The 25,832-nt window shown below is 48.7% G+C and overlaps 1 protein-coding gene across 1 annotated transcript; it reads right to left on the minus strand.

Moving 5' to 3' along the window:
• spi1b (Spi-1 proto-oncogene b) lies at positions 1-25,832 on the minus strand. Its single transcript, XM_078414733.1, has 5 exons — positions 25,806-25,832; positions 25,626-25,716; positions 12,578-12,822; positions 6,432-6,588; positions 1-1,662 (listed from the first exon to the last, which is right to left on the minus strand). The coding sequence occupies exons 1-5, from the start codon at positions 25,827-25,829 to the stop codon at positions 1,349-1,351; spliced, it is 831 nt and encodes a 276-aa protein (XP_078270859.1). The 5' UTR covers positions 25,830-25,832; the 3' UTR covers positions 1-1,348.

The raw sequence follows: 25,832 nt of genomic DNA on the forward strand, positions 1-25,832 counted from the left end.
CAATCAACTCAGACACACACTAACCACACACATGATCACAGACCCTCACTCAATCTACACCCCCCCCACACACACACACATAGACACTCACACTCACATACACACACATGTACCCACATACATACACACGCGCGCGCACACACACACGCACACGCGCACACACACACACACACACACACACACACACACACACACACATACACACACACACGCACACACAATAGGAGCTGAGACCCCTCATAATCCACCCCTACACACACAGAGCACCTCACCCAATCCACCCGCCCACGATTTCTCCGTTTCTGTTACACAACCCCAGGCACTGTTCACCATTCCCCACCCATCACCCATCAGCCCACATCCCCACCATAAACCTGAATTCAGCCCGCACCCATCCATAACCCCAGACATAGCCCGACACACAACCTCACACACAGCCCGACCCATGTCCCCTGACACAACCCCAAACAATCCAACCCAACACGCGGGCTACACAATCCATCCACACCCTCACCAATAACCCAGGCACAGCCCCATGCCTCACCGCACACAGACCAATCACACTCCATGCACCACCCACGCCTGCCAGCGAGATGCAGGAGCTGTGCTTTGGGTCACTGTGGGCAGCAGCGGCCTCATGACAGGCTGGTCAAAGGGGAAGGGTCACTGTGGACAGCAGCGGCCTCATGACAGGCTGGTCAAAGGGGAAGGGTCACTGTGGGCAGCAGCGGCCTCATCACAGGCTGGTCAAAGGGGAAGGGTCACTGTGGGCAGCAGCAGCCTCATCACAGGCTGGTCAAAGGGGAAGGGTCACTGTGGGCAGCAGCGGCCTCATGACAGGCTGGTCAAAGGGGAAGGGTCACTGTGGGCAGCAGCGGCCTCATCACAGGCTGGTCAAAGGGGAACGGGAGGACACAGAAGGGGAGGTGGAGAGGGCAGGTGATTGGGTGAAGACGGGAATGGGTAGTGGTGGGCAAGGATATGGGGCATGTGTTGAAGGAGGTAGGATGGGAATGGTGAAGGGTGAGGAAGAGAGATGGGCTGGGGTGAGGAGGAAAAGGCAGGCAGGGCAAGAGGGAGGGTAGAGCAGGAAAGCCAAGGGTGTATATTGGGCAGAGGAAGAGAAGACATGAAGGGTGAGGAATGGGGTTGAGGAGGAGAGGGCAGAGGGGGAGGAGGGCATAATGAACTGATGGGGTATTGGTCTGGACGAGTATTTCCTCTTGCCCAGCCTGTGACTGACTGCATGGGCTGATGTAGACGTGCTTTGTGTTGGGGATGGGGAGGGGCGCTAGATTAGTCCTGCAGGAGAGAGGGAGGGTTGTGAGATGGGGGTGGGGGGCTGTCTTCAGTGGGTGTAATGTTTCCACTGTCCTCTCCCCATCACCTCTCCGCTGAACTGGTAGGTCAGCTTCTTCTTGATCTTCCTCACCTCGCCCGTCTTGCCATAATTCCGGAGAGCCCTGGCCATTTTCTGGTAGGTCATTTTCTTCCGGTTGCCCTTCTGCACTCCCCAGCGGTTCGCCAGCTCCTCTTTGTGTTTGGAGGAGAACTGGAAGGTGCCCTTGTCCTTGTCCACCCACCAGATGCTCTCCTTCATCTCGCCACTCCAGAGCAGGTCCAACAGAAACTGATAAAGCCGGATCTTCTTCCTGTTTCCCACTGGGGAACAAGACAGAGTAGGGATAGAGTCATAGAGTGATACAGCACGGAAACAGGCCCTTCAGCCCAACTTGCCCACACAGGCCAACATGTCCCAGCTACACTAGTCCAACCTGCCAGCGTTTGGCCCGTATCCCTTCAAACCTGTCCTACCAATGTACCTGTCTAACTGTTTCTTAAACGTTGGGATAGTCCCAGCCTCAACTACCTCCTCTGGCAGCTTGTTCCACACACCCACCACCCTTTGTGTGAAAATGTTACCCTTCGGATTCCTGTTAAATCTTTTCCCCTTTACCTTAAACATATCTCGTCTGGTCCTCGATTCACCTACTCTGGGCAAGAGATTCTGTGCATCTACCCGATCTATTCCTCTCATGATTTTATACACCTCTAAAAGACCACCCCTCATCCTCCTGCGCTCCAAGGAATAGAGTCCCAGCCTATCAACCTCTCCCTGTAGCTCAGATCTTCTAGTCCTGGCAACATCTTCTCTGTACCCAGCATGGAAATGAGAAATAAGGATAAGAGAGCAACAGCAGTGTATCCTAACCTACCTGCTAATGTGGCCAAGAAGGGCCTCCACATAAAACTGAACAGGACCCCGACTGGCTCAGGAACACAGCCAACAGGAGTGGGCAATGAATGAGCCCAGCGCAGAGCATGGACAATGAAACAGAAGCAACCCCTTGTGACTCTGAGCATGGCATGATGTGCCCCCAACAACTCACACATTGAACTTTAATGTCCTTTCACAGTTCTTCAACATGCCTAATCTTTCAGATCAATGGCACTTCTTCAGAACATTCTAGCAAAGGGTCTTCAAACCTGTTTTTTTTTCTCTCTCCACTGATGTTGCCTGACATTGACTATCTCAGATTTTTTCCCTTTTATTCCATTTTTCCAGCATCTGCAATATCTTTTTTAATAGACAATAGACAGTAGGTGCAGGAGGAGGCCATTCGGCCCTTCGAGCCAGCACCGCCATTCAATGTGATCATGGCTGATCATTCTCAATCAGTACCCCGTTCCTGCCTTCTCCCCATACCCCCTGACTCCGCTATCTTTAAGAGCTCTATCTAGCTCTCTCTTGAATGCATTCAGAGAATTGGCCTCCACTGCCTTCTGAGGCAGAGAATTCCACAGATTCACAACTCTCTGACTGAAAACGTTTTTCCTCATCTCAGTTCTAAATGGCCTACCCCTTATTCTTAAACTGTGGCCCCTTGTTCTGGACTCCCCCAACATTGGGAACATGTTTCCTGCCTCTAACGTGTCCAACCCCTTAATAATCTTATACGTTTCGATAAGATCTCCTCTCATCCTTCTAAATCCCAGTGTAAACAAGCCTAGTCGCTCCAGTCTTTCAACATATGACAGTCCCGCCTCTGTTGTTATTCAGTTCTACAACGCACAGGGAGTATCTTGTGTTGGCCGCTCCACCACTGCCAACCCTACCTTCAGCTGCCAAGCCCCAGGTTCCTGACCTCCCTCCACAAACATTGACCTTCTCACCTTTCCTTTCTCCTCCAGAACCTATCCACCCCACAAGATGTTGCCGACTTGTCCAAACTGCTCCTCCTGTGGCTATGAGTTCAATTTGCCACTGTTCACCCTTGCAAAGCTCTTTGAAGCTTTGCTAAAAAAATGATATTCAACCAGAGAAGGAGATGCTGTCAATACGGTATAAAGGATGAGGGATGTGAAAAACTGGAAGTGCTTTAAAGTTCAGCAGTTCTCAAAGAAGAAAGGTCATCTGGACTGGACAGAATCTTCCGAGCCGACAGAGGGTTGAAATCACAGAGGGTTAGATCAGAGTTGTACCTTGAATGTTGGTGCCTACCAGAAGACCGGGTCACATATGTAACACTGTTGTAATTAGGCAAGGTCATTGAACATATGAAAAGGATCAAGTATTGGCCATTGGGCCCATCCGGCTTGTCCCAACCTTCTGTCTGATTCAGCTTGATCAGATCGTAGCCTCTTCTGCACTTCCTGCCCCAAGCCCCTGCTCCAGTCCAAAAAAGATGTCAATCTCCTCCTTGAATGTATTCAATAACAGAGAACTAACAGCTATGTGGGGGGGGGGGAGAATATTCCAGAGACTCATCACCCACTGACTGAAGAAATTCTTCCTCATGTCCATCTGAACTAATACATGAAGTCTGAAACTGCCCCCTGATTAGGAGAAACATAATCGTGGCAATCTCGGGATCTCACATGTTTTCACAAGTTCACCACCCATTCCTCCAAACCCCAGAGAATATTGGCCCTTTCTACACATCGGACCATCCTTCATCCTCGGAGTCATCACACGAAACCTTTGCTGCATAATCTCCAAGGTGCTAATCATCCCCTGGAGAAAAAAGGGCCAAACACATGCAAATGTGACTCGTTTAGATGGGGCATTATGCTTGGCATGGATGAGTTGAGCCAAAGGGCCTGTTTGTGTGCTGTATGACTCTATGACCTTACGACACAGTGGCACGGTGTTTGATCCCGACTACGGGCACTGTCTGTGCAGAGTTTGTACCTTACCCCCCTGACTGCATGGATTTACTCCGGGTGCTTCGGTTTCCTCCCACACTCCAAAGATGTACAGGTTTGCAGGTGAATTGGCATGGTATAAGTGTAAATTGTCCCTAGTGTGTGTAGGATAGTGTTAATGTGCTGGGATCGCTGGGCGGTGCGGACTCGGCAAACAAAGGGTTTGTTTCCGAGCTCTGTGCTGTATCTCTGAACTAAACTAAAAACTAAAGACACACCTCCCCCACCGCCATTCCCCTCACTTCTGCAATACCCCCATTCCTCCTGCCACCCCCTCAATTACTACAGTTTCTGAGCTGTTCACAATGCTCCAGGTGTGGTCTCACCACAATCCCCGACAGTTGCAACAAGGATCCCAACTCATGCACTCCATCCCTTCAATAAAGCTTTCATTACTTCCTCGGCCTGCATGTGGACTCATTATGTTTATTGTCTGAGCAAAGCCCAGGTGTCTCAGGACACCAATGACACCAATCTCCGAGCAGCACAGATGATAAATGTTCATAATATTGTAATAACATTAATATTAATGTCAATTTTAATTAATATCAATCATTAATTAACATTAATAAATATGAACATTGTAATGATTACAATTGTAATCAATTGTAATGATATTCAATGGTTGAATGGTTTCTTTATTCACATGTAGAGTGAGGTTCATTTTTGGCATACAGATCCGTCAGATTAATGCCATAAATAAGTACCATCATGATTAAGTACATAATGCATAGAAACTGCCCATTGAGTGTATATGGAGGGGTCGCTCGGATATTAACATAGAAACATCAAAATTAGGTGCAGGAGGAGGCCATTTGGCCCTTCGAGCCAGCACCGCCATTCATTGTGATCATGGCTGATCATCCACAATCAGTAACTCATGCCTGCCTTCTCCCCATATCCCTTGATTCCGTAGCCCCTAGAGCTCTAACTAACCTCTTTTAAATTCATCCAGTGAATTGGCCTCCACTGCCCTCTGTGGCAGAGAATTCCACAAATTCACAACTCCCTGGGTGAAAAAGTTTTTGCTCACCTCAGTTTTAAATGGCCTCCCCTTTATACTTAGATTGAGGCCCCTGGTATTGTAATGATATTAATAGTATTGTACTCCATCTTCCATCTTCCATCTGTTGCTTGGCTGCCTGTGGCCTGCTGTAACCTGACACACACTTCACCATCCTGAACTATAAGAAAATCTGAATGCATTTTGCTGATTGCCTCGATTTCAATGACCACCCAGAGCATAAAACTAGTCATTGAAGGGCTGAGGAACATGGACCCTCTGTAATCCAAGCAACGGAAGCTCACACTCTGTGAATAGGATGATGGTATTTGGTGAAGTTATGGCAGCCGCGATTGATAAATGTTGTTAATGTGCGTGTGGACTTCCATAAATTTAACATGGCGACACTTGACTTTAGAGCAAAATTAAATTGCCTGGCATTAAAGGGGATGGAGGCAGTCTGGCTCCCACTGGCTCGGGAAGCAGAGAATGGTGAAGACTTCTCACATTCGGATGAGTATTAGGGTGTTTCCAGAATGAGGAGCGTTTGACACAACTGGGCCTGTACTCGCTGCAGTTTAGAGGGATGAGGGGGAAACTCATTGAAACTTGCCGAATAGTGAAAAGCCTGGATCGAGTGGATGTGGAGAGGATGTTTCCACGAGTAGGAGAATGTAGAACCAGAGGTCACAGCCTCAGAATAAAAGGACGTTCCTTTAGGAAGGAGATGAGGAGGAATTTCTTTAGTCAGAGGTTGGTGAATCTGTGGAATTCATTGCCACAGAAGGCTGTGGAGGCCGTCAATGGATATTGTTAAGGCGGAGATAGATAGATTCTTGATTGGTATGGGTGTCAGGGGTTATGGGGAGTAGGCCAGAGTATGGGGTTGAGAGGGAAGATGATTGAATGGTGGAGTAAACTTGTTGGGCCACATGGCCTAATTCTGTTCCAATCACTGGAGGCAGCGGCTCCACTAGCTGTGTCACCTTGCTGGCCTTGGACAAGTGGAGAGAGCTGCGGGAAAGCAAAGGTGACCCTGCGCTTTGTGGCCACACTGGTGATAATGCTGGATGCACCAAGCAACATCCACATCACCAGTGCCCACCACCCACTAACACACAGCTGTAGCCCCTCCTAATCCTGGGGTACCAGTATTCCTGCTTGCTTCGCCTCTCGCTCTCACCCCACCACCCTCTCTCCCGCCGTGCCATCTTGTACTTGCCTGAGTCTGTGCCGACCATTCGAGCCGAGTGCTCGGCTACTTCTGTCTCTCCGTCAGACACCTCCAGCGGCGGACTGCGCCTCTCCAGGTCTTCCTCATCGGAACTGCGCTCGGCCGAGTGTGTGTATTGTGGGCACCAGTGCGGCACATAGGGCACCTGGGTCAGAGAGGGCAGTCATTGCAAGGAGGCACCTCCAAACATCACCGCGCCCCTGAATGTGGCCTGTATTCCAGAGTCAGGCCGACGGCCGACACAGCAGCCAACATGGAGTGAACACCACTAGAGCAGGAAAGCTTCTGAAAGTGGAGTTGAAGCAATGCATGGACAGGAAGCCACACAGACAGCAGCCCAAGTGACAGGCTGAAGGAGCATTGAAGGAAGCAGAGAAAAGGACATGTTTAATGAGAAACCTGGAGCCTAGGGACAAAACATTGTTCAAGGCAAAGACCCTGAAATCAGAGGTGAGCTTAAGGCCAGAACTGGAAGAGCGTGGAGATTGGAGTGAGAACAAGCGCCAAGGCAGTACAGAGACCAGTGTGGTACTGCAGTGACCAGTGCAGTACCAGTGCAGTGACCAGTGCGGTACTGCTGTGACCAGTGCGGTACTGCTGTGACCAGTGCGGTACTGCTGTGACCAGTGCAGTACCAGTGCAGTGACCAGTGTGGTACTGCAGAGACCAGTGCGGTACTGCAGAGACCAGTGCGGTACTGCAGAGACCAGTGTGGTACTGTAGTGACCAGTGGGGTGCTGCAGAGACCAGTGTGGTACTGCAGTGACCAGTGTGGTACTGCAGTGAGCAGTGTGGTACTGTAGTGACCAGTGGGGTGCTGCAGAGACCAGTGTGGTACTGTAGTGACCAGTGTGGTACTGTAGAGACCAGTGTGGTACTGCAGTGACCAGTGTGGTACTGCAGTGAGCAGTGTGGTACAATGGAGACCAGTGCAACACTGCAGAGACCAGTGTGGTACTATAGACACCAGTGCGGTACTGCAGTGACCAGTGCAGCACTGCAGAGACCAGTGCAGTACTACAGAGACCAGTGCAGTACCAGAGAGAACAGTGCTGTACTGCACAGACCAGTGTGGTACTGTAGTGACCAGTGTGGTACTGTAGTGACCAGTGTGGTACTGTAGTGACCCGTGTGGTACTGTAGTGAGCAGTGTGGTACTGTAGTGACCACTGTGGTACTGTAGTGACCAGTGTGGTACTGTAGTGACCAGTGTGGTACTGTAGTGACCGGTGTGGTACTGTAGTGACCGGTGTGGTACTGTAGTGACCGGTGTGGTACTGTAGTGACCGGTGTGGTACTGTAGTGACAGGTGTGGTACTGTAGTGACCAGTGTGGTACTGTAGTGACCGGTGTGGTACTGTAGTGACCGGTGTGGTACTGTAGTGACCGGTGTGGTACTGTAGTGACCGGTGTGGTACTGTAGTGACCGGTGTGGTACTGTAGTGACCAGTGTGGTACTGTAGTGACCAGTGTGGTACTGTAGTGACCAGTGTGGTACTGTAGTGACCGGTGTGGTACTGTAGTGACCGGTGTGGTACTGTAGTGACCGGTGTGGTACTGTAGTGACCGGTGTGGTACTGTAGTGACCGGTGTGGTACTGTAGTGACCAGTGTGGTACTGTAGTGACCAGTGTGGTACTGTAGTGACCAGTGTGGTACTGTAGTGACCAGTGTGGTACTGTAGTGACCAGTGTGGTACTGTAGTGACCAGTGTGGTACTGTAGTGACCAGTGTGGTACTGTAGTGACCAGTGTGGTACTGTAGTGACCAGTGTGGTACTGTAGTGACCAGTGTGGTACTATAGTGACCAGTGTGGTACTGTAGTGACCAGTGTGGTACTGTAGTGACCAGTGCTGGGGGCACAGCTGTTCACAGTGCAAGTTCGTAGTTTGGGTGTGGAGGCTGAAAGACACCAAGGTGTGTGAATTGGTGAGTTGTGAGAAGGGTGGCGGTTTAAGTACGTCAAATGTGTGGTCACTACTTGGCAGATAAATGGGAAGTTATTCACACGTAGGAAAATTGAAAGGCAGAGGATTGATACAATTGTATAATTATGAGAGGCATAGATAGGGTCGATAATTAGAAGGTAGACACAAAATGCTGGAGTAACTCAGCGGCACAGGCAGCATCTCTGGAGAGAAGGAATAGGTGTCATTTCGGGTCAAGACCCTTCTTCAGACTGAAACATCACCCATTCCTTCTTTCCAGAGATGCTGCCTGACCCTGTGAGTTACTCCAGCATTTTGTGTCTACTTTCGATTTAAACCAGCATCTGCAGATCTTTCCTACACAGTAAATAATTGGAACTTTCTTTCCCAGGGTGGGAATGCCAAATACTCAAGGGCATAGCTTTAAGGTGAGATGGGGAACGTTTAATAGAGAGCCTGGAATGCTTTGCAAAGGGATGGCGGTGAAAGAGGAAACAATCGCTGTGTTTAAGAGGCTTTTAGGCACAAGGATATGCAGAGAATGGAGGGATATGGATGATATGTAGGCAGAGGAGGTTGGTATAATTAGACATCATGTTTGGCACAGACATTGTAAACCAAAGGGCCTGTTGATCAGCTGGGCGTATGCTCACAAGAGATTAAGAGAGGAAATCTCATTGAAAATTACACCATCGTTGCAAAGCTCAACATGGGAGAGCAAGGAGAATACTTTGCCTTGCTAGGAGGTTTAGAACCTGTCCCAAGATACCAGTTAAGACATTGATGACTGTGATGAAGAAATATTTCTTTACTCAGAGGGTGATGACCCGATGGAATTCTCAGCTACAGAGGGATGCAGAGGCCATTAATGGACTTACTCAAGGATGAGGTGGAGAGTTTTGTTAACACAAACGAAGCGTGAGGGAGAGAGTGGAATAATGTAGAGTTAGATGATTAGCCACTGTGAGGGAACAGTGTCTAAGGGCTGAATGGCCCACACCCCTGCACCTAGTTTCTATTTTATGGTCATAAGGTCATAAGAAATAGGAGTAGAATTAGGCCATTCGGCCCATCGCCTACTCCGTCATTCAATCATGGCTGATCTATCTCTCCCTCCTAACTCCATTCTCCTGCCTTCTCCCCATAACCTCTGACACCAGTACGAATCAAGAGGTACTCAAGAAATACTCAAAATTATGAGTATATACTCGAAATACACAAATAGAAATACTGGAAATACTCAAGAAGTACTCAAAATCAAGAATTCTTGTTCTACTCTGTGAGGCTACTGGGCTGAAGATAATTGTAGAGAAAATATGGGGCTGGGTGCACCGCGGCTGGTGCAGGCTACACCAGGACTGAACCGGGCTGGCTACACTGGGAAAGGCCGGGCTTAGCTACATCAGGACTGAACAGGGCTGGCTACACTGGGACAGGCCGGGGTTGGCTACATCAGGACTGAACAGGGCTGGCTACACTGGGACAGGCCGGGGTTGGCTACATCAGGACTGGGTCAGGGCTGGCTAAACCGCGACTGGTGCAGGCTACAGCAGGACTGATCGGGGCTGGCTACACTGGGGCAGGCCGGGCTTAGTTACACCATGGCTGGGTCAGGGCAGACTACACCAGGATAGGTAAGTCTGATTGGCACCAGTCTGCCATCTGTAGAGACAGAGAGCATTGTGGGGGGCAGGGACCATTGTGAATGTGTACCGTGCAGCCAGCTGTGGGCTTGAGGCATTAGCTTGGCCAAAGAGAAGGATGGGAGGTGGGGGTAACACCTGGGGGACGGCAGCACTGGGAGAACCACACTGGGGTGCAGTGCTGGGAGAGCTGCACTGAGAGAGCTGCACTGAGGAGGTACAGCACTGGGGGGTGCAGCACTGAGGGGGTGCAGTGCTGGAAGAGCTGCACTGCGGGAGTGCAGCACAGAGATCTGCACTGGGAGAGCTGCACTGGGAGAGCTGCACTGGGAGAGCTGCACTGGGGACTGCAGCACTGGGGGAGAGCTGCACGGAGAGCTGTACTGGGGGAGAGCTGCACAGGGGTGAGCTGCACTGGGGGGGGAGTTGCGTTGGGGGAGAGCTGCACTGGGAGAGCTGCACTGGGGCCGGCAGTGTGCAGCCAGGGTGAAGTATGTATAGTGCACTCGTCAAGAAGCTGACAATGCCAATGTTTGGGAATAGCAGGTGTGCCCGATACTGCCTGTAAGGAACTCCAGCAGTTTGCTTTTTGATCACGTTTACAGCATCTGCAGTGTCTTGTGTCGTGGAATTGTGTCCTATTGAAGTTTATGAAGTTAAAGGAAGGCAAGGCAACAGGGCTGGTGAACATCCTGGTCCTGTGTGACGATGTTGCTGGATGTTCAGAGTGGCACTGTGGATGGATGCGTGTCAGAATTCCTTCAAGGGCCCACGTTGATAACAAAAGCAAGGTGGCACAAGAATCCTTCTAAACGCTGGAGGAGCGATGTTCGATTAAGTTCGAACGGAAGACTTTGCTGCATGGACAGCAAAGTTTCAGTGTACACACAGGGGGGCGAGGGAATGCACTGGCTGGAGAGTGTACCCACTTTCAAATGGCTTTTGACAAATTGGCGGATGCAAAGTTCGGAGTTAGTGCCTGTGGGATGAGATGGACAACCAGACACTGTGGTGAGGAGGACTCTGCGTGGTACAGGCAGCTGGTCAGAGTGAGTGGAAGTGTGTTTCACGGGGCTCACTTCAGGGCCTCTGGTGTTCAGGCTAGAAGCTAGTTACATCATTTGATACATAGATACTTTTCCAGAAGACCAAAAAATCGGGAAAAGGATCTGAACCAGGCGAAGGAGTTGGCTAAGAATTGACCCAATTCTACTTCAGGCAATACATTGACAAAGTGGACATGAAGAGTAAACTCTGTTCCTGCGGGTGGATCTCGGGCTTTGTACGACAGGGCCAATGCGGCTGGAAAAAAAGTTACGTTTATTTTGTGATGCAGATTTTTGGAAAACACGCCAAATTGGTGCAACTATATAAAACAATCCGGGTAGCTCAGTGGACTCCTTTTGTAGGAAAGAGTGGACAGTGGCACATGTAGTGGAGCTCCTGCCTCACAGCTCCAGCATCCCAGCTTCAGTGCTGTCCTCCACTCCTGTCTGTGTGGCATTTGCACTCCTTTCTGTGACTGTGTGGGTTTCCTCCGGGTGCACCAGTTTCCTCACACACCCCAGAGACGTGGGATTGGTGGGTCAATTGTGAAATGCACCTCTAGTTGATGGTAGGGTCATCTGTGGAGTGGGGGGAAGCAGATTTGATGGGAAATAATGACGTGGGATTGGTGTAAATGGGGGCATGATGGTCAGTGTGGACAGTGGGCCGAAGGACTGGTTTCTGTGCTGCATTCCACTTTGACTGAAAGTGACGATGGGGGCGGAATCACTAAGATGCATTTATTCACAAAATGCTGGAGTAACTCAGCAGGTCAGGCAGCATCTCAGGAGAGAAGGAATGGGTGACGTTTCTGGTCGAGACCCTTCTTCAGACTGGTCTGGACCGAAACGTCACCCATTCCTTCTCTCCTGAGATGCTGCCTGACCTGCTGAGTTAATCCAGCATTTTGTGAATAAATACCTTCGATTTGTACCAGCATCTGCAGTTATCTTCTTATATCACTAAGATGCAGTCTGGCGTATGGAAGCAAACACAGAAGGCTTTGAAAATGGACCCTTGTCCTGATAAGCAGCAAAGTGAAATGATAGGTGTGCTGGGATAAAAACAAGTGAGTAGCTGGGGAGACATGAGATGTGATGAAGCAGCTTGTTTCCGGGGATGGTGAAGGACGATTTGGCCTGAGTTGTGTCGCAATGTTGGTATTTCACAGACAAGTTCCAAACATTCGAGCCGAGGAAATATATATTTTTTACCGTTGGTGAGCACTTCCTGGGCTCTGCAATGTCCTGAGCTGTGTCTGGGCTGCAACACTTCCTGACCTTGGGCAACTGACGGTTACTGAAGGAAACGCCTGCCCTCTCAATCCCACTCCTGCCTCTCACAACACAGCGCTGAGAGACTCCAGCAGCTGGAACTGTTCCTGCCTCGCCCCGCCCCAAACATCACAAAGCATGGCTTTACTTGAGGGATACACTCAGTCCCACGGGCAGGGGCAGCACTGAGAGAGGGTTGGTTTATTCTCGAGATTGACTATCCCAGAACAGCCCTGGTCCTACCTGGGGCACGGTGAAGCTGGTGGTTGCTGATGGCTGTGTTTTGGTGTAATGGGCAGCCGCGCTGATGCGGTTGCCTGTGATGGGCAGTGACTCCAGGGTGTGCAGTTGTTGGATCTCCATGTGGCGGTACAGCTGTTGCAGCTGTGGGGGCTGCACATTCTGCAGCTCTGTGAAGTGACTGTCCGAGAAGGGCTCCAGGTCTCTGTAGAAGTGGTTGCCAGAGTCGTCCCAGAAATGGTCAGCTACTGGAAGAGGGGAGAGAGGCAGAGAAATGACACTGATCACATATTGAGAGAGGACGAGATCTGAGGATTCAGTCCGAGGAAGGTCTCGACCCGAAACATCGCCCATTCCCTCTCCAGAGATGCTGCCTGAGTTACTCCAGCATTTCGTGTCTGCCTACATACTGAGAGAGGTGGACGACTGTAGGAGATGGGACACAAAGGGTGTGAAAGTGGGAAAAAGGATCAAGGGAGAGAAAGAATGAGACATAGTGGGAGTGTCGGGGGGGGGGGGCTTAAAAACTGAGACTGGCTGAGAGAAGGTGATGAAGAACGATAGAGAGAGGAGGAAAACCAGAGGGTGTCAAAATGGATGCTGCAAACAAAGGGGAAAATAGAGGAAGAGGGACAACGAGCAGGTGAAACAAGGTGGAGAGAGGTAAAAGTAAAGAAACCCTCAAGCATACATTGTAACAGGAAGTCCCAAACCACGCTGTCAAAGAAGTCATTGGTCAGTGTGGTCACTTTTGCAATGTGGGAACAGAAAAGTGGCAGGACTCAAGGATTAGACAGAAAGGCCATGCTGGGGGGGGGGGGGTGTGAGACATGGAGAGAGAGTGAGAGCTGGGAGAGAATGATGGTGGGGAGTGGGAGAGAGCGTTGGGAAAGAGAGAGGGAAAGAAAAAGAGGGAGGAAGTGGAGGGAGACATCAATGCAGGAAAATCGAGAGAGAGATCAATACAATGCAGAGAGAGAGAAAAAAACAGAGAGATAAGATCTAATTAATGACTACTGCTACATCTTAAGAGGAATTGTACCAACTGTCTTATTGATTGATTTATTGAATAAGCAATTTAAATTCCACAGTGAGTGCTGAACATATCTCTGGTTACTAGTCAAGTCACCACTATGTTCTCCCTGTCCTTGTTTATGTCATTTTCTTATCTGGTTTGCTCATCATTTTGTTCTATGCTGTTTTCACGCTCTGCATTATACAAGCATGTAATAAATAGAAGCAGAGTTGGCCATTCACACCCTTGAACCTAACCACCTTTACATAAGATCATGGCCAATCTGATCTCCGGCTTCAACTACATGTTTCCACCTGATGTCTTTGTCCTTTGATCCCCCCAATCCTTGATTTGTTTAGTGACAGCATCATAACTGCCTTCCAGACATTTCAACTCGAACAATAAAAATTCCTCCTCATCCCCGTCTGAAATGAGTTAGCCCCTTGCTTCTGGATTCCCCCAACCATGGAAACATCTTCGCAGTATCGACTTCCTCACCCCTCAGAATCTCATACATTTGAGAATGTTCTGCCAGGTAGGCTGCTCTGGAAGGTTAGATCACAGAGGATCTCGGGAGAGCTAGCGAACAGGAAGCAGAGGGTGATGGTGTGTCAAACTAGAGGCCTGTGACTAATGGTTTGTCTCAGGAATTGGTGCTGGGCCCATTGTTGTTTGTGATCTATATCAACGATTTGGATGAGAATGTGCAAGCCATGATTGGAAAGTTTGCAGATGATACTAAAATAGTTGGTGTATTAGACAGTGAAGAAGTTATAGCAGGATCTGGATCAGCTGGACAGGTAATTCGTCTACTGGCAAATTAAGTTTAATTCCAAGATGTGTAAGGTGTTGCATTTTGAGAAGTTGAATCAGGGTAGGTCTTTCACAGTGAATGGTAGAGCCTTGGGGGATATAGTAGAAGTGAAGGTCCTAGGAGTACAAGTACAAATTCCAGGTGGTGGTATCCTTAGGATGTTGCTGCCCCTGTCCTTCTAGCTGGGAGAGGTTGAGGGTTTGGAAGGTGCTGTCGAAGGAGTTTTGGTGAGTTGCTACAGTGCTCCATGTAGTCAGTCCAAACCGCTGTTACTGTGTGTCAGTGGTTGAATGTGTGTTGGTTGTGGATGGGGTGCCTATCAAACTGGCAGCTACGTTATGAGCATATAACAAAATGGAGAAACCAGTGGGTCAGGCAGCATCTGTGGAGAGTATTCCATCACAATTCAGACTTTATCCTTTACATGGTGGACAGGCTTTGGGGAGTTAGGAAGGGAGATACTCACCTGAATTTTTCCCCTGACTCAGTCTGAAGAAGGATCTCAGCCCAAAACATCACCTATTCCTTTTCTCCAGAGATGCTGTCTAACTCCCTGAGTATTTATCTGGGGAATTACTCACCACACGATTCCTAGCCTCTGATCTGTTGTTGTAGCCACATTGTGAATATGGCTACTCCTGTTCAGTTTCTATAAGAAAATAACTGCAGATGCTGGTACAAATCGAAGGTATTTATTCACAAAATGCTGGAGTAACTCAGCAGGTTAGGCAGCATCTCGGGAGAGAAGGAATGGGTGACGTTTCGGGTTGAGACCCTTCTTCAGTTCAGTTTCTGGTCAATAATAAGCCCAGGATATTGACAGAGGGGAACTCAGTGATGGCGGTGCCATTGAATGTCAGAGGGTGATTATCATTGCGTGGCACTTGTGTGACATGAATGTGCCTTGTTGCCTATCATCCCAGACCTGAATATTGTCCAGGTCTTGTTGTGCTTGGAAGTGGACCGCTTCATTATCTGAGGAGTCCTGAATAGCACAGAACATTATGCAATCATCAGCGAACATCCCTGCTTCTGTCGTGACTGGAGGAGGGTCATTGTTGAAGCAACTGAAGATGGTTACCCTAGCACACTATGCTGAGGAGCTCCTACAGAGATGGTTACCCCAGCACACTATGCTGAGGAGCTCCCACAGAGATGGTTACCCCAGCACACTATGCTGAGGAGCTCCTACAGAGATGGCTTGGGGCAGAAATGACCACCATAACTATCTTCCTTTATGCCAGGTATGATTCCAACCAAAGGCGGAATCCCCCCCCCGACCCCCTGACCCCCATGGACTCCAGCTGAGCCAGGGCTCCTTGATGCCATACTTCATCAAATGCAGCCTTTAAGTCAAGAGCAGTACACCTCTGGACTTCAGTTCTAATATCTATGTTTGGGCCAAGGCCATAATGAGGTGATAATGAGTGACTTTGACGGAATTGAAACTGAGCTTCTGTGAACAGGTGTTGCGTGATAGCATCATCGATTATCCCTTCCATCACTTTGCTGATGATTGAGCATAAACCCCTGCCTGACCCGAAACGTCACCCATTCCTTCTCTCCAGAGATGCTGCCTGTCCCGCCGAGTTACTCCAGCATTTCGTGTCTACCTTCGATGTAAACTAGCATCTGCAGTTCCTTCCTCCACGTAAGTCCTTTTGGGTCTTTCCCTGTGCTGTATTGAAGTGCTGTTCCATATCCAGCACTTTGTTACTCCTGCTTGTGTTGTTATCACGTGCTGTCCTACATTTTATCCTGACCTCTGACATTTGTCTTTCAATTTGCCCTACGCTGGGCTTTGCTAGGTTGTGTGCTTGCATTCATTCCTGTTTGTATCTTGTACTTAAGACCTTCCCAAAGGTCATCTGGTGTGTAGAATTCTTGACCTACCCCCTATTGTTGCCTCTTCCTGTACTTTTATAACATTTGGTTTGATATAGAATTCCAATCTCATGTCCTTGTCTTACATTATTGTGCCATTTTGACCTGCATTTTTGTCCTATGTCCTTCCAATGGACAATAGACAATAGGTGCAGGAGGAGGCCATTCGGCCCTTTGAGCCAGCACCGCCATTCAATGTGATCATGGCTGATCATTCTCAATCAGTACCCCGTTCCTGCCTTCTCCCCATACCCCCTGACTCCGCTATCCTTAAGAGCTCTATCCAGCTTTCTCTTGAATGCATTCAGAGAATTGGCCTCCACTGCCTTCCAGACTCCAGCTTTGCCACCTTTTCCTAAAGAACTCTCTGTGCTGTCAGGTTTGGCGCCCCTTGTCCTACCTGCCCTGCCCACAGTGTGCTCTTGTCATGTGTTCCGGTGCTCCTGTTAGTTCCTGCCCTTATGCCTTCCTTATGTGTCCCTCCTTGCTTTCTCTCTCTTTCTCAAATCAAGACAAGTCAAGTCAAGACAAGTTTAGTGTCATGGGCACAAGTACTGTGATGAACAGGTACAATGAAGATCATGCTTACAGCAGACTACAGGTACAGACTGTTGACTGAGACAAACACATAAAAACATATGTGTAGGAAGGAACTGCAGATGCTGGTTTAAACCGAAGATGAACACAAAAAGCTGGAGTAACTCAGCGGGACAGACAGCATCACTGGAGAGAAGCAATGGGTGACATTTCGGGTCGAGACTCTTCTTCAAACTGATGTCAGAGGAGAGGACGGGACAGAGATAAAATGTATGACTGCATTCTATCTCAGTACCGCCCCCTCCCCTGACGTCAGTCTGAAGAAGGGTGTCGACCCGAGACATCACCCATTCCTTCTCTCCAGAGATGCTGCCTGTCCCACTGAATTACTCCAGCATTTTGTGTCTACCTTTGATTTAAACTAGCATCTGCAGTTCTTTCCTACAAAATCAGTGGCAGGCAAGTCATTGGAACAAATTCTAGAGGAAGAGAGAAAGGGAGAGAGGTAGAGAGGGAGAGGGAAAGGGAGAGAGAGAGGGAGCGGGAGAGAGAGAGAGAAAGAGAGAGAGAGAGAGAGAGAGAGAGAGAGAGAACGAACAAAGACAGTGTGGCTTTGTTAGGGATAGATCCTGTCTGACCTATTTGATTATATTTTTCACAGAAGTGTAGGTCAGTATCTCACTGAGGTCAGTTGATTTTGTCTGCATGGACATCAGTAAGGCCTTTCACAAGGTTGAACTGGGAAAACAGGACCAAGAGGGTCTGGTCCATGGGATCCAGGGCAAGTTAGCCAATTAGATCGAAAATTGGCTTGATCGCAGGAGTCAGAGGGTGATGATGAAGGGTTGTTTTTATGACTGTGACCAGTGGTGTGCCAAAGGAATTTGTTCCAATACCATTGTTGCTTATGATTTACATTGATTATTTGGATACAAAGGTAGGAGGCATGATAAATAAATTGTTGATAGTGAGGTGGCTATTGATCAGTTGGTAAGATGGGCAGAGCAATGACAGATTAAATTTAATCATGATAAGTGTGATGTGATGTATTTTAAAGGGGATAGATAGGCTGGAATATACACAATGAATTGAAGGATGGAAGAGCATTGGGGAACAGAACTTGGTGTACAAGTGCCAGGATCTTTGAAGGTGGCAAGAATAATGGCTGGAAGACATGTAGGATACGTTGTAATTAGCTAGCGCACAGACTATAAGAACAGGGATGTTATGGCACAACTTTATTTGCTATTATTTAGGCAACAGCTGGTATACTATGTGTAGATCTGGCACTGCACTGTAGGCTGGATGTGATTGCACTAGAGGGGGTGCAGAGGAGATTCACAAGGGTGGACCCCAGAATCAGTTGGAGAAGTGTCTGGACAGGCTGTGTTGGTTCAGAGTTAATGTTTCAGGTCGAAGACCATTCATCAGAACTAAGCCAATATTGTTATCCTACCCCATTGTTGTGGCCCCATATTGTTGTCCGCACTCTACTGTTATCAGTGCCATTGTCCTGCCTTACACTGTCATCCTGCACTGTTCTGTCATCTTACCTTATACTTCCCATGATAGGAGATTCAAAACGAAGAGGAAATAGGTTTAAAGTGAAAGGAATGAGTTTTAAGAGGAATCAGTGAAGGGTAACTTTTTTACAAAGAGAGCGAGTGATATCTGGGACTTGCTGGCGTTGTTTACAGTGACTCGGTTTAAAAGGCATTTAGACAGACACGACATAAGCAAGGCAGTGAAGGGTGCTGACTGAATGCAAGCAAATGGGATTAGTGTTGATGGGCAAAGAGGACATGGATTTTGTCCTGCCCTAGACTCTGTCCTACCTTGCTCTGTTGCTTACACTGTCATCCAGCTTTACACCATTTCCAGCCCTGCCCAGCCTCACACTCTTGCACTGACCTCTACTGCCACTGTTGTCCCACTTATACAGTTGTATTCCCATTGGCCGAGCCTACAGTTTTATGTCACAGAATGCATATGGGTTCTGATGATGTCTCTCCCAGGATACTGCAAGAAGCAAGGGGAAGATAGCTGGGGCCCTCACTGATTTCTCCATCTTTGTTCCTATATTTAAGAAGGGCAGCAGGCAGCAAGGACAAGTCTTGCATTAGTGGCGGAAATTGTTGGAGTAAATTCTAGGGATAACATTTATGTACATTTGGAAAAGCAATGGCTGACCAAAGGAATGAAACCTGCCTCACTAATTTGATTGAGGTTTTTGAGGAGTGTAAGAAAATAACTGCAGATGCTGGTACAAATCGAAGGTATTTATTCACAAAATGCTGGAGTAACTCAGCAGGTCAGGCAGCATCTCAGGAGAGAAGGAATGGGTGACGTTTCAGGTCGAGACCCTTCTTCAGACCCTTCTGAAAAAGGGTCTCGACCCGAAATGTCACCCATTCCTTCTCTCCTGAGATGCTGCCTGACCTGCTAAGTTACTCCAGCATTTTGTGAATGAATACCTTTGAGGTTTTTGAGGAGGTAAGCAAGATGATTGTTGAGGGCAAGGCAGTATACATGGATGTTGGTAAGGCATCTGGCAATATCATATCATATCATATCATCTATCTACAGCCGGAAACAGGCCTTTTCGGCCCTCCAAGTCCGTGCCGCCCAGCGATCCCCGTACATTAACACTATCCTACACCCACTAGGGACAATTTTTTTTTTTTTTTTTTTTTTTTTTTTTTTTTTTACATTTTACCCAGCCAATTAACCTACATACCTGTACGTCTTTGGAGTGTGGGAGGAAACCGAAGATCTCGGAATAACCCACGCAGGTCACGGGGAGAACGTACAAACTCCTTACAGTGCAGCACCCGTAGTCAGGATCGAACCTGTGTCTCCGGCGCTGCATTCGCTGTAAAGCAGCAACTCTACCGCTGCGCTACCTGCATAGTAGGCTGGTACAGAAGGCACATGAGATCCAATGCAAGCTTGCTGATTGTTTCCAAAACTGGCTGGGTGAGAGGAGGCAGAGGGATGTTTTTCTGATTTGATAAAGATCAACATGGTTATTGATGTGTGGAAACACAGGCAAGAAGTGAAATGAATATTTCTCATCCGCTTTTACCACAGAAAATAACATACATGCTATGGAACTTGGGGAGGTTAATTGTGGTGTTTTGTAAAGAATGGACATTACAGAGGAGGAGATGCTGGAGGTTTAAAATGCATAAAAGTAGATAAATCCCCAGGACCCGATCGGGTGTATCCTCAGATGTTGTGGGAAGCTCAGGAAGAAATTATAGAGTTCCTGGCAGAGATATTTGTATCTTCAATAGCCAATGTTTCATATTTATTTCATATTTCAGATACAGCGCGGAAACAGGCCTTTTCGGCCCACCAAGTCCGCACCGCCCAGCTATCCCCGCACATTAACACTATCCTACACACACTAGGGACAATTTTTACATTTACCCAGTCAATTAACCTACATACCTGTACGTCTTTGGAGTGTGGGAGGAAACCGAAGATCTCGGAGAAAACCCACGCAGGTCACGGGGAGAACGTACAAACTCCGTACAGACGGCGCCCGTAGTCAGGATCGAACCTGAGTCTCCGGTGCTGCATTCGCTGTAAGGCAGCAACTCTACCGCTGCGCCACTATTTAAGGAAGGCTACAAGGACAAGCCTGGGAATGGCAGGCTGGTAAGCCTAACGTGGTTGTTATTCGAGGGAATTCTGAGAGACAAGATCTACATGAATTTAGAAAGGGAAGGACTGATTGGATATGGTGCCTCACCAATTTGATTGTTTTCTGAAGAGGTGACAAAGAAGGTTGATGAGGACTGGGCAGTAAATGTTGCCTACGTGGACTTTAGCAAGGCCTTTCACAATATACAACAGCAGCAGGCTGGTCTAGAAGGTTAGATCACATGGAATCCAGGGCGAGATAGCTAAGTATATACAATATTGGCTTGAAGGTAGGAGACAAAGGATGGTGGTAGGGGACTGCTTTTCAGACTGGATGCCTGTAACAGGTGGTGCTCCACAGGGATTGGTCCTAGGTCCACTGGTGTTTGTTATTTATATTAATGAGTTGGATGCCAATATAGGTGGCATTGTTGGTAGGTTTTGATGAAAATGAAATTGGCGATATAGTGAACAATGAGGAAGATTACAATGCGATCTTGATCAACTGGGCCAATGGGCCAAGGAACGATAGATGGAGTTTAATTCAGATAAATGCGAGGTTTTGCATTTTGGTCATGAAAATCAGGGCAGGACTTACACAGTGAGTGGTAGGACCCAGGAGAGCATTGTGCAACAGAGAGACATAAGAGGTCAGGTACATAGTTCCATGAAGGTAACAACACAAGCAGACAGGGTGGTGAAGAAGACATTTGTCATGCTTGCCTGCATCAGTCAGGGTTTTGAGTAGAGGAGTTGGGACATTATGTTCAACCTGTACAAGATTATAGTGAGACCACATGTGGAGGATTGTGTGCATTTATGTTCGTCCTGCTACAGGGAGGATGTTATTACACAGGAAAGGGTGCAAGAAAAGATATACAAGGAGATTACCAGATCTGGGGGATTTGAGTCTGAAGAAGGGTCTCGACCCGAAACGTCACCCATTCCTTCTCTCCCGAGATGCTGCCTGACCTGCTGAGTTACTCCAGCATTTTGTGAATAAATCGATTTGTACCAGCATCTGCAGTTATTTTCTTATATATATATATAGAAGGTCAGATGGGTTGGGTCCATTTTCCATGTAGCGAAGGAAACTGAGGTGAGACCTTATGGAGATCTATAAAATCATGAGGCATAGAGCATGTGAAGAGCCACAGTCTTTTCCCCAGGGTAGGACAGTATATAATTAAAGGGCATCAGCTTAAGGTGAGAGGAGAAATGTGTTCAAAGCAACCTGAGGGGCAACTTTTTCACACAGACTGTGATGCATAGAAGGAATGAGCTGGCAGAGGAAGTGGCTAGAGGTGGATACAATAACAATGTTTAAAAGACACTTAGACAGGTAACACTGTTTAAAAGATACAGACAGGTACAAGGATAAGAAAGCACCTGGCAAGTTGGACTAGCTCTGTGAGGCAACTAGGTTGGTTTAAGGGAGTTGGCCTGAAGGGTCTATTTCTATGCTACATAGCTCTATGACTAAGTATGACTATAATATTACCCTCCCCTTCAATGTAGCCCTCCCCTGTAAGGACACTCTCCCTGCCATCAACCTCCTCTGTATGTTCACCATGCCAATCTGCTTGCACTCCTATATTCGCTCCACTGCCCAATAATATTTTTCTGCCCTACATTTTTGGCTTGACTTCTATTGCCACCCTGGACCAGGCTCTTTCTTGTTCGTCCTCTTTCTTCTGTTCCACCCAGTAGTGCTTCTCTGCCCTAGTCTGTGTTCTGCCGCCCACTGTGGTCCTGGTCTTCGCCCCTTTAATGTCCTTTATTGCTGTTCCTGTTGCCCTTCCAATTGCCTTGCTACACTCCTTAAGTTCTAGTTTTGTGCCCATGCTTATACACTTGTCCAGCATTCTCCCACAGCCCCAACCCCCCCCCCCCCCCCACCCCATCGCCACCCCCCCTCCCCCCCTTACCCTGCTGTCTTGCATCAAATGTTGTCTTGAACTACATTCCTGCCTCGTGTCTTATGTCTTGTCAGATATTATTCGTCATCTACTTCGTCCTATCCGATATTGTCCTCTCATCCTGGCCTGTACTTTTAACGTTACTGCCCCATGTTTCGCTTCTTTTCTGCTCCATCCTGTAACCCGGTCTTGTATTGCCCTTAAGGGGCAAAATTCTTAAGGGGTTGGACAGGCTAGATGCGGGAAGATTGTTCCCAATGTTGGGGAAGTCCAGAACAAGGGGTCACAGTTTAAGGATAAGGGGGAAGTCTTTTAGGACCCAGATGAGAAAGTTTTTTTTCACACAGAGAGTGGTGAATCTGTGGAATTCTCTGCCACAGAGGGTAGTTGAGGCCAGTTCATTGGCTATATTTAAGAGGGAGTTAGATGGGGCCCTTGTGGCTAAAGGGATCAGGGGGTATGGAGAGAAGGCAGGTACAGGATACTGAGTTGGATGATCAGCCATGATCATATTGAATGGCGGTGCAGGCTCGAAGGGCCGAATGGCCTACTCCTGCACCTATTGTCTATGTTTCTATGTTAACTGTCTGGGATTCTCTATCTGCCCTCTTGCATTGCTCGTAATGTAATGTCCCTTGTTATGGTTCTGTCTTGTTCCATGTCCATTCCTGCTTCGTTGCCTGTTGCCCCGTTGGCTTTTTTTGTAATGCTTTCTTCCTGTTTCTCTACACCGCCTGGCACTGAGTTGCCCAGCCTTCACTTGCACTTTCGTTCGCTTCTGAGTTGTTAAAGTCATGAGTTGGTAACGCATTCAGTAAGTTGTGGGTGGGTGATTCTGGGGGGCAACTTACTGAAGGGAATGTATGTGCTGTGTAAATCCCGGGAATGTTTAGATTTTTAGATTTAGAGATACAGCGCGGAAACAGGCCCTTCGGCCCACCGGGTCCGCGCCGCCCAGCGATCCCCGCACACTAACACTATCCACTAGGGACAATTTTTACATTTGCCCAGCCAATTAACCTACATACCTGTACGTCTTTGGAGTGTGCTGTGTTTTTCTGCGTGGACTTGTTGGGTCGAGATGGCTTCCCGTGTGTGATGTGGAGATATTTGCCACGTTTCTACATCCCGCTGTGCCCCAGTAACTCGCACTAGTTTGTATTTTTGACCAGGGGTTCTAGAAAGTGATCACAGGAGGCCGTTTGACTTGCTGCGTCTGGGCGCGTCAGAGGGAGGAGCTCCGGCCTCACCTGCCTTTTTCCAATGCTGAGTCCATCTGCAGCCCTGCAGCTTAACGCACGCCTCTCGGTCCAGATTCAGACCCCCCACCACCTCGTGAGTGTGGAAATGTTCCATAATCTCCCCTCTAAACTTTCCACCAAACACCACACCGGTATCTCAGTTGAGGAACCAGTAGATCTTTAGATATGAGGGAATCAGGGGAGATAAGGTTGGTGCAGGAAAGTGGGGTGAACGATCAGCCCTGATGTTACTGAGTGTGGGACAGGTATGAAGGGCCAATGGCCTATTTCACTGAGGATGGATTATATTCCTGCAGTGTCTGCCGCAACATCAAGACAACTCAACCCCATGGAAGTACATGTTGTATGGGCAGCGTGGCATTTAGTTTGTGCGCAGCAGGATCTCACAAATGACAAGACGGTCACAAAACCCTTGGGGTAACTCGGCGGGACAGGCAGCATCTCTGGAGAGTAGGGACGAGTGGCATTTCTAGGGATGGGTGACCTTTCTTCAGGCTGTGCTGTGTGTCAGTGTGCTGTGCACTGTTCAGGGATGGCATCTCTGGAGAGTAGGGACGAGTGGTATTTCTAGGGATGGGTGACCTTTCTTCAGACTGTGCTGTGTGTCAGCGCCAGCACCAGCTCGAACTCGTCCACTTCACCAGCGCAAGTCAAAGGGAAACACAACTGTGGGCTCCTGACCAACCAGCGACTGCCTGGGGAGGTGGAGGGGATGGAAATCCTGACTCTTCTCACCCGATCGCCAGCCATCTCACCGGCGGATCCACCTGTGTGAGGTTCACCTCCACAGCCATCGCTTCAAATCCATCTCACACAACTAACTCCCAAATGTGCCATCTCTAGTTTTGTCCGGGATAGTTTTAGTTCAGTTTATTGTCACGTGTTGCAGGGAAAAGCTTCTGTTACGTGTTAACCAGCTAGTTTGTTTTTAGTGGGAGTGGGTGGTGGGGGGGGGGGGGTGGTATAAACCCACTCAGAGTGGTGACGACCTTCCACTTCTCTGCCCCACCTCCCACCGTTTCCAACCTTCTGGAATCGATGGATATGGGGAGAAGGCAGGCACGGGTTACTGATCAGCCAAGATCATAATGAATGGCGGCGCTGGCTCGAAGGCCCGAATGGCCTCCTCCTGCATCCATTTTCCATGTTTCTGTTTCTCTCCAAGGCCCCGAGGCGTTAATCTGCCCGGTTGCTACTGCTCTCCAGGGTTGCGCGCCGTTAGACTGCAGAGGAGACTATCTTCGTGTGAACAGCTACCAGGTGCAGTGGGTCCAGTCCAGGAGGACTGGGTCCACTCTCTGGAGCGGATGGGACAGCGTGGCATCTATCCGTTGAGCTGAGTGCAATGCGGGGTCATTATTAGTCACCAACTCATGACAGACAGAAACTGCAACCTCCACAAGACATGGACATAGTTTGGAAAGTCTCGCCGATTGTCCCCTTCTCTCCCCGGCCTACCCCACCCACACTCGTGGGCTCGCTGATTAAAGTGTGCTCCCTTTAAGCATCTGAAACATCCTTTTCTTTTACAATTTGAATAGCATTTCTTCCCGCCGTGATTAATTCTCCTCGCCCTCACCCGACAACCATTCCGAGGTCCACAGGCAATTAGACATCACTCCCCCTGTCTCCCCGCCACTTTTCGGCATGTGTGTTTAGGAGCTCCCAACAATATTCTGCAGGTACTAATGACGTTGTCCCAGTGCTCAATCTTCAGACTTCAGACAACTATCTTTGGTGTAAACCAGCGTCTGCAGTTCTTTATTTCTGCACTAGATCGTGGTGACATCTTATTTACAAGATAAAACGTGCCCGGGGTTAGTGTCCATGCAGGGAATCGCCTCCCGTCTCCACTCTCTCCTCTCCCCTCTCCCCTCCCCTCTCCCCCCCCCCCTCTCTCCTCTCCCCTCTCCCCTCCCCTCTCCCCCCTCTCCCCTTTCTTGGGTTTGCCAGGTGTTAGACTGCAACTCACCTCCGTGACTCTCCCCATCGCTGCTCAAGTAGGTGTAGTATTCCGACGGCCGATACACATCGCTGTCATACGTGACAATATCCTCGGGATACTGGAATAGAAAGAGACAGGCTCACTTGTCACCTCTCACCAGCACCTTGCCAGGACCGACCCGTACGGGACAAGTCAGGGGATGCTTACCGGAGCAATCAGGTAGCCCTCCATAGC

Source organism: Rhinoraja longicauda, chromosome 18, assembly GCF_053455715.1.
Source record: "Rhinoraja longicauda isolate Sanriku21f chromosome 18, sRhiLon1.1, whole genome shotgun sequence".
NCBI classification, from domain to species: Eukaryota; Metazoa; Chordata; class Chondrichthyes; order Rajiformes; family Arhynchobatidae; genus Rhinoraja; species Rhinoraja longicauda.